Source organism: Mustela lutreola, chromosome 2, assembly GCF_030435805.1.
Source record: "Mustela lutreola isolate mMusLut2 chromosome 2, mMusLut2.pri, whole genome shotgun sequence".
In the NCBI taxonomy this organism is placed as follows: Eukaryota; Metazoa; Chordata; class Mammalia; order Carnivora; family Mustelidae; genus Mustela; species Mustela lutreola.
This window is the reverse complement of record NC_081291.1, coordinates 206,592,904-206,602,739: the sequence shown is the minus strand read 5'-3', so window position 1 is coordinate 206,602,739 and position 9,836 is coordinate 206,592,904. Positions and strand designations below refer to the sequence as shown.

Genomic DNA, 9,836 nt, shown 5'->3' with positions numbered 1-9,836 from the left:
GCTCCTCATTGAACCACAAACTTGGGCTACAAAATTCAGAATAAAGGGCAAAGTACAAGAAGTTCTTTGCTTGGATAAAACATTCGTAGATACTAAGAAACAAGTAAACCAACCAATCAACCAAACAAACCTCAACTAAAAACAAATTGAACATGAAAATTGCATTAGAACAAGTCAAATATACCTGGGGTAAAAATAAATTATAACAATAGTGTGTATTAAACACAATTCTCTTCTGAAGAGTTTATGTCTACTTCTCTGCTTTATGCATCTTTTCCATTTTAAACTTAGGATAGTTCAAGGGGAAGAGAGATGATATATTGTTTTTACTTTTCCTTCACTTACAAAGGAAACCTGAGAGTGTGGAAATATTTTCAGGACACAAATCCTCCAACTACCTGTCCAATGAGAGGAAGCCATTCTTAGGATCATGTCTACTTAAACTAGATCAGGCACAGAGAACTTCTCCCACTTTGATGCATGATTTTTTGGTTTTGCTAGATTTAGTTGTTAGAGAGTATTTTCTTAAATGGAGCCGAATTGTTCCTCTGTGATCCAGTTTGGTCATAGGGAGTAATTCTAGGCTCTATGCCATATGATAGCTTTAAATTTTTTTTTCTTCTATAGGTAAAATATTCTCAGGTTTTACCAGGGTTCGTTTTGAGAGTTCTTTCAGACATTGAAGCATTGTAATAACCCTCTTCTTTTGATGTTACCTATGTTATAAATATACCTGTTAAAATGTGATTAGAAAGTCAATTTAAGAAAATTTCAATTCAGTTCAATTCAGAGAATAGTTATCAAGCAAATTTGATGTGCCAGACACTCTGTTGGGCCCTGGGGCTGTGATAGTGAACACGACCATCTGTCCTCCTAAAGATCACAGTTTGCAAAGACAGATATTCAATAAGTAATTACAACTGTGATGAGTTTATGGAAGAGGATGTAAAGTTGTCTAAAGCAAGGTGGATTTAATTAATCCTGGAGAGCATGGAAGGCTTCTGTGATGAGGAGACATTTAAGTGAGGGCTTGAAGCATGAGTTGAAATTGGCTGAGATAACAGAGATTCAGGCAGTGGAAGTGGTACAGGAGGAAGCTTTCAGGTCCCCCAAGTCCAACGACACTTTTTAAGAAGAGTATTCCAAGTTCTCATGTCAGTGGAGAGAGTCTTGGGTGGCTGCCACCATTAGGTAATGGGGAACTCCATTGTTCTGAAGGAGCAAGGCCTTGACTTTTCTTTCTGTGTCATGTTGCCTAGTTTTCACAATGACTCCTCTACTTACTTATACCATAGGTTTTCTTTCTTTTCCTCTCCTCTCTCTCCCTTTTTCTTTCTTCTACTTCTTTATCATGTAAATTCAATTAGTTAACATATAGTGTATTGTAATTTTGAATGTGGATGAGGTAACTGGGCAATGAGCACTGGGTGTTTTATACAACCGATGAATTACTGAACTCTACACCCTGTTTTTTTTTTTTTAAGATTTTATCTATTTATTTGACAGACAGAGTAGACGGAGAAGCAGGCAGAGAGAGAGAGAGAGGGAAGCAGGCTCCCTGCTGAGCAGAGAGCCCGATGCGGGGCTCAATCCCAGGACCCTGAGATCATGACCTGAGCCGAAGGCAGTGGCTTAACCCACTGAGCCACCCAGGCACCCCTCTACACCCTGGTTTTAACAACTCTTCTGGTTATGGGAATGTATCATCTCAGAAATAAGTGCTTTAAAGATTTTACTTTTAGAAAAAATGCTCAACAGACAACCCCTCTTTCTACTTGGTTATATTTATGTGCCACACAGCTAATTAGATAAAGACCAGAAAGTTTTCAATGGTTTTTGCATAAAAGAATTTATTGATGACATTCTAAAGAGCTGTTAGTAGCTTAGTAGGTGAAGAAATCATAGGGCACTGGGTTGGGGTGTGAATAGGAAGTGAGCTAGTAAATACAGAGAATACAGACACTCTAAAGAATCTTGGCTATAGAAAGAAGAAAAGGGATTGGATAAGTATGTAGAGGAAAAGAGGCATTAGGAAATGTCAGGTTATTTATTTATTTAGAAGAGAGACTATGGCAAAATTAAATATTGCTGGAAGTACACTACTCTTTATGGCAAAGTAAGAAGTATGAGGAAAAGCATCCCTAAAAGGAGGCCTCATCCATGATCTTTGGTTGTTTTCAATTTGGTTTAGAAGGTAAATGTAAAACATAAGTAATGACTTAAGAATAGGATATCCTGGGGCGCCTGGGTGGCTCAGTGGGTTAAGCCGCTGCCTTCGGCTCAGGTCATGATCTCAGGGTCCTGGGATCGAGTCCCGCATCGGGCTCTCTGCTCAGCAGGGAGCCTGCTTCCTCCTCTCTCTCTCTCTGCCTGCCTCTCTGCCTACTTGTAATCTCTGTCAAATAAATAAATAAATCTTTAAAAAAAAAAAAAAAAGAATAGGATATCCTATAATAACCTTTATTGTGAATTAGGTGTGTGATGAGAAAGGGAAAAGAAGGAAAAAGAAAATGAGGTACTATATATTGAAGCGACAGTGTTTTCAAAAGGTAGTAGCACCATTCAGCCACATGCAGAAAAATGAAATTGGACCATTCCCTCACACCACACACAAAAATAGACTCAAAATGGATTAAGGACCTCAATGTGCGAAAGGAATCCATCAAAATCCTTGAGGAGAACATGGGCAGCAACCTCTTCGACCTCTGCCGCAGCAACATCTTCCTAGGAACAACGCAAAAGGCAAGGGAAGCAAGGGAAAAAATGAACTACTGGGATTTCATCAAGATCAAAAGCTTTTGCACAGCAAAGGAAACAGTTAACAAAATCAAAAGATAACTGACAGAATGGGAGAAGATATTTGCAAACGACATATCAGATAAAGGACTAGTGTCCAGAATCTATAAAGAACTTAGCAAACTCAACACCCAAAGAACAAATAATCCAATCAAGAAATGGGCAGAGGACATGAACAGACATTTCTGCAAAGAAGACATCCAGATGGCCAACAGACACATGAAAAAGTGCTCCATATCACTCGGCATCAGGGAAATACAAATCAAAACCACAATGAGATATCACCTCACACCAGTCAGAATGGCTAAAATCAACAAGTCAGGAAATGACAGATACTGGCGAGGATGCGGAGAAAGGGGAACCCTCCTACACTGTTGGTGGGAATGCAAGCTGGTGCAGCCACTCTGGAAAACAGCATGGAGGTTCCTCAAAATGTTGAAAATAGAACTGCCCTATGACCCAGCAATTGCACTATTGGGTATTTACCCTAAAGATACAAATGTAGTGATCCAAAGGGGCACATGCACCCGAATGTTTATAGCAGCAATGTCCACAATAGCCAAACTATGGAAAGAACCTAGATGTCCATCAACAGATGAATGGATCAAGAAGATGTGGTATATATACACAATGGAATACTATGCAGCCATCAAAAGAAATGAAATCTTGCCATTTGCAACAACATGGATGGAACTAGAGCGTATCATGCTTAGCGAAATAAGTCAAGCAGAGAAAGACAACTATCATATGATCTCCCTGATATGAGGAAGTGGTGATACAACATGGAGGCTTAAGTGGGTAGAAGAAGAATAAATGAAACAAGATGGGATTGGGAGGGAGACAAACCATAAGTGACTCTTAATCTCACAAAACAAACTGAGGGTTGCCGGGGGGAGGGGGTTTGGGAGAAGGGGGTGGGATTATGGACATTGGGGAGGGTATGTGATTTGGTGAGTGCTGTGAAGTGTGTAAACCTGGTGATTCACAGACCTTTACCCCTGGGGATAAAAATATATGTTTATAAAAAATAAAAAATTAAAAAAAAAAAAAAAGGTAGTAGCAAACCAGAGATCAACTTGGGCTGGTGGTTTAGAAAAGGAAGAGATTTTGAGGCTCATTCCTCTACTTTCAATCAGTTTGACTTTAGGAAGTTATGCTGTTTTTATTTTATTTTACTTTTTTAAGATTTTATTTATTTATTTGACAGACCGAGATCACAAGCAGGTGGAGAGGCAGGCAGAGAGAGAGGAGGAAACAGGCTCCCCACTGAGCAGAAAGCCCGATGCGGGGTTTGATCCCAGGACCCTAAGATCATGACCTGAGCTGAAGGCAAAGGCTTTTATGCAGTTTTTCCAAGCTTTTGTTTTCAGTGTGTAAAAGGGATCATGATGCTGAATTCACTTTTGTGTTTGTGAAGAGGAGATAATTCTTGTAAAGTTCTGAGTATGATTAATATACAATAAATTATAACTCATAAAATCATATAAAATGGGACACTATTATTCTATCATGATTTGCACATAATAGCTCTTCACTAAAAAAACTGGAGAGAAGGAAGAAGTGAAATACATATTGTGAGCAAATATATAAAGTGAAAAATATGTGTGAGGATAGATGACAACAAATTAGACGGGTCTATAAATGATGCCCTACAGTTTCATTGTGTTCATGATATTAGAAAAATCTGGGAGATCAGAGTACTTGGAACCTAGCTAGAAATTCATGATATAAAGAGTTAATTACATTATCTGTTATAACAGGTACAAATCTCAGTCCAAAATAAACCAGAGATGTAAGAAACATGACTTGATTCTTTTACAAATCAACTAAATTTTTCTTCAAATCTTTTGTTGTTGTTGTTTATCTTTATTTTATTATATGGATTTTTATCTCAAAATCATAAATGTAACTCTTCAATCCAGCTAGACTAGAGGACAGTAGGAAAATATGAACCAATGGAAGTACAGCGAGAACACAAAGATTATAGACTATTTTGAGCAGATGGGGCAAAAGGGTGCTATCCTGAGTTACAGAAGGAATAATCTGGTAGTTAAGATAAAACAAAAGTCAAATTTACTAGATTTGTCCACGGTCAGCAGTGGTGATCTTGTTAGTCTTGCCATTCGTGGACCCAAAGCACTCCATGGGTTCCACAATATTCATGCACTGTCTCACCTTGCCAAAGACCACGTACTCGCCATCCAACCACTCAGTCTTGGCAGTACAGATGAAAAGCTGGGAACCATTAACATTTTCCACGTGTGAGGTTCCAGGACCCATGTGCTTCAGGATGAAATTCTCATCATCAAATTTCTCCCCATAGATGAACTTGCTGCCAGTGCCATTATGGCACGTGAAGTTATCACCCTGGCACAGAAGTCCTGGAATAATCCTGTGAAAGCAGGAACCTTTATAATGAAATCCTTTCTCCCCAGTGTTCAGAGCACAAAAGTTTTCTGCTGCTTTTGGAACTTTGCAAACAGTTGGAAGGAGATGGAGCTTGCCCTCAATAGTGATGTTGAAGAACACAGTGGGATTGACCATGGTTGGGCAGCAGGGGCAGATCCGGCGGTGGGGGTGGTCATCTGCAAGATCTCTTTGAATTTTTAGTTTCTTTGGACATCAGACATTTAAGCTGTCTCTCTATTCCCCGGGCTTGGGTTTAAGTTCCAGAGAGATGTATGTGATTTCAAGATATTGTATGACTCATCTTGTTTTTGAGTCATCTGTCCACACAGATATTTGCTGATCAATTCATGGTTCCATTTAGTCCTTGCTCCATGATCTATACAATAAACTACTGAGACAACTCTCATTCTTGTCTACCTAGGGCTTTAGGTCCAGTGGGTCTCTCTGACATTTTCATGTCAGGCTTGAAAATGGAACCATCATTCTAAAGCTTTTACACTATTCCCTGGTAAGGGACTTCTGGGACATATCTATGGCTTCATTTACCTTGATGTCTAATTTGTGACTCTACCAATTCTATAGGTTTATGATCTAGGAAAAAGGGCAATACCCACATTTGTTCTTTGTCTCCCAAACCATATCAGGATCTTGCCTCCTCACTGAAGTTCTTTTTTTTTAAAAAAATTAAAAAAATATATTTTTTAAAGATTTTATTTATTTATTTGACAGAGATCACAAGTAGGCAGAGAGGCAGGCAGAGAGAGAGAGGGGGAAGCAGGTTCCCCGCGGAGTAGAGAGCCCGATTCAGGGCTCGATCCCAGGACTCTGGGATCATGACCTGAGCCGAAGGCAGAGGCTTTAACCCACTGAGCCACACAGGCACCTCCTCACTGAAGTTCTAAATGGAGAGCAGAGTCAATACGGTGTCTCTCTACACCACCCTACTTTGTCTTTCTTTTGTTCTCCTCCAACCTAGTAGACTATTTTTCTCATATTCAGGGAAAATCTCTCCCTTTATAATTTTTGATAGCTTCCCCAGATTCCTTCCCCCACCCCCAAATAACCATTTTATGTATGGCATTAGGATTTGGAGAAATAAACCAGGGACTCATAGGAAGCTTTTGTTTTCCACCCTACCCTGGCACACCCACATCCTCAGGAAATAACTAGAATAGACTATTTGCCTGAATTAGGTGAGAAAGTGGAAAGGGAAAGTGGATTTAAAGAAAAATTCATCTATATTTCAATATTCTGTGATAATGACAACCCATTGTATTACCTTAGAATTTGGTATATAACTTTTAAAAAGTATATTGAGAAAGGCCCTACATTGATTATTTAAATGTGACCAGTGTCCTCTGGTCAAATTGAACTTCAGCATGTTTTTATTATCATTATTATTTTTTAATATTTTATTTATTTATTTGACAGACAGAGATCACAAGTAGGCAGAGAGGCAGGCAGAGAGAGCGGGGGTGGGGTGGTAAGCAGGCTCCCTGCTGAGCAGAGAGCCTGATGTGGGGCTCTATCCCTGGGCCCTGGGATCATGACCTGAGCTGAAGGCAGAGGCTTAACCCACTGAGCCACCCAGGTGCCCCTGTTGTCATTATTTTTACTCTCCAAACAATGTGGACAAATAATTCAGATTGGTTGGCAGAAATGTTAACGTTTGGTGATCACAATTCTGAGATGATAGTGACCACATTTTTAGATGGCTATATGGGTTTTATAGCTCATTTTTGCAAAGGAAATGACCACAATCCAGACTTTCTTCTGTTGGCAAAGTCTGGAAATGTTGATATTGACTTTTGCCCAGGGTTATTGTTTACTTCCCAAGGGCATAAAATTATTTTTTGCAGTTTTGTGCAAAGTGGGATAGCATATATATTTTTACTTACTTAAAATTTTATTCACTATAAAAATCAATTAACAGGTTGGTAGATTTTCACTTTTAGTCAATGCCTTCATGGAAATAAGTTTCTGATCTTTGCATAATTGACAAAATATCAGGATGAATTCCATTTAATTTTTGAGATCTAAGGAGTGTTTCATGGGTTTGTAATTGCTTTTGTTTCTCGGGCAGTTTCTCTACTAGATATTATCTCCAAACCAACCTCAGGATAGGTTAGCACCCTTCAGAGATACCTGTAGGATTCCATGTTCTAGCATCAATATTTTCAATGACACAGCACAATGAAACTGGGGATTGGCAAGGGGATGATTCATGTCATAAGTATTCGATATTACTTTTCTAAATATCCATATAAATATTTGGTTCTAGGCTTTGGACATAAACCTCCAGTGATACCACAAGGATGCATGGCTAAGGGTAGTACAATCCCCAGGAGAGTTTCTAGAGAAGCTTGTCATCTATACTAGTTGTAAAAGCCCAAGTGTGAGTATAGCTATAGGACTTCTTGCGCCCATGATAGCAGCAGGGATGTTGTTAAAATACACTTCTATTCAAAGTGTGTATGATGTTATTCTTGAACAATTGATGTCTCTGGGCCATCTGGCATTTCATGACTAGGCACTGCACCAACATCATGTGGTGAAGTGCTAGGGACAGGAAATTGTGGCTTATTTCATTGTTTTGTTAACAAAGACTCAGAAGTCAGTAATTGCTTGACATTTCTGAAAGTGTCTTCTAGTTGGAGAGAACACACTTAGACAATGAAATAATGAAAGGGTTGTGCAATGAGTTTGTGTGTTGTATGTGTGTGTGCAATATACAGAGTCACCCCAGAGTTATGTGATGGTCTGGATTTGTTTCTGGAGAAGATAAATTATAGAGTAGTATGATAGCCAGCATACCTCTGTCTGAACTGAGTGAAGTAGGTCAAACACATATTTTAAAAGGTCAGGACTTCATTTTTCTGTTCTCTTCCCAACTCAGATACATGATGTATAAAAGAGAGAAGGCCTCTTGAATTCTCCCCGAGTGTATCTGATATTAGTACTGCAGTTTGGACACATTCACATAGGATAACATACCAAGAATCCAGGTATCAGGGCTTTTATCAGGAGCATTAGAAAATTCTAGGCATAGACTTTTCAAGCCATCTTACCCAGAATGTCTCTCAGTAGGTTTCAGTTTAATGTCTGTAGTAGTGTCTGTGATAACCAAAATCACTGCTGCCTTTGGCCAGAACTTCATGGAATGGCTAACTATGAGTTGTTCATATAATTATATTTAAAGTCAGAATGATGGAGTTGAATTTTCATGAGTCAAAGAGATAGGATGAATTTGGGTCCTGATACCCAATAAGTATGGATAGGGGCAAATTATGAAACCCACTTGAATATTAATTTCATTATGAAGACAATAATAACTTCCTTAGAGCACTGTTTTAAAAAGATGAGTTGAGAAAAGAAATGCGAGGTCACAGACATAGATTTAAGGCTCAATAACTTTAAGATGAATCTTTTTAGATATATGTTCAGTTACCTTATTAAAAAAAATCCCCATTTCTAACACTTTTTTTTTTTTAAACAAATAGAGACTCTCAACAGAGTTAGAGAAAGGGGTGTGCCTTTCTACCTGATTTTTTATTTTATTTTTCAGACAAAGAATGTCATTTCCCCCTAGATTTCTAGTATGACTGAAAGGATAAGAGTCTTGGGTTTGTGTGTGTTTGAATTTTCCATTTGTTTCAGCCACTTAGATTTTAAGATATGGGTGTCTATTGTAGGAGAGAGAGGTTGCAAGAAAGCAGTGGTGATCAGCTTTGCTTCAGCAAAGTATAGAGTGCACAAAGTGTCTAACAGGTGAAGGCTTTGAATAATGTTGCCTTTGAATCTCATTTATTTGTGGAAACACATTGGTTGGTTTTACTTGACATAAGGAATCTGAAAGATAGTCTGTACTGGTCAGTTTTCAACTGGGTATTTGGTCCACATGGACATATCAAGTTTCCAGAAATCTTTCAGTTTTCAGAAATCTTTCTGGTTCATTTGGAGTTGCTTTACATTGTATAGGAAAGAAACTAGCCATCTGAGCACTTGTTTTTGAAATCTTTCTGTTTCATTTGGAGTTGCTTTACATTGTATAGGAAAGAAACTAGCCATCTGAGCACTTGTTTTTGAAAAACTCTCAGTCCTGAATGATTGGAGAGACTTTTTTTTTTTTTTTTAGGATTTTATTTATTTATTTGATAGACTGAGATCACAAGTAGGCAGAGAGGCACAGAGAGAGAGAGAGAGAGGACAGGAAGCAGCCTCCCTGCCAAGCAGAGAGCCTGATGAGGGCTTGATCCCAGGACCCTAGGATCATGACCTGAGCCGAAGGCAGAGGCTTTCATCCACTGAGCCACCCAGGCGCCCCATGGAGAGACATTTTTATTCATAAAGAACACTTGACAATTCTAACATTCAGTCATTTATTTATTTGTGCATTCAAGTTTTTATTTATTCAAATATTCAAATTCATACATTCAAGAAATAAGTTAAATGCTGGCACAGTTAAGGCATTGGGCTAGATCACCTGATTTGTCATTCGTCTGGACAAATGTTCAATGTGCCCATCAGGATTGTGGGAGTCCTACTTTGCATTAGGGTTTTCCAGAGAAACAGAACCAATATGTTTGTTTGTTTCTTCTTTATGAGAAATTGAGTCATGCAGTTATGGAGAC

The 9,836-nt window shown here is 38.6% G+C and overlaps 1 protein-coding gene across 1 annotated transcript; it reads right to left on the bottom strand.

Moving 5' to 3' along the window:
* Nucleotides 1–4,872: 4,872 nt before the first annotated feature.
* LOC131825972 (peptidyl-prolyl cis-trans isomerase A-like) lies at nucleotides 4,873–5,340 on the bottom strand. The gene has a single exon (XM_059165276.1). It carries the CDS (start codon nucleotides 5,338–5,340, stop codon nucleotides 4,873–4,875), a length of 468 nt encoding a protein of 155 aa, XP_059021259.1.
* Between the last annotated feature and the right edge of the window lie 4,496 nt (nucleotides 5,341–9,836).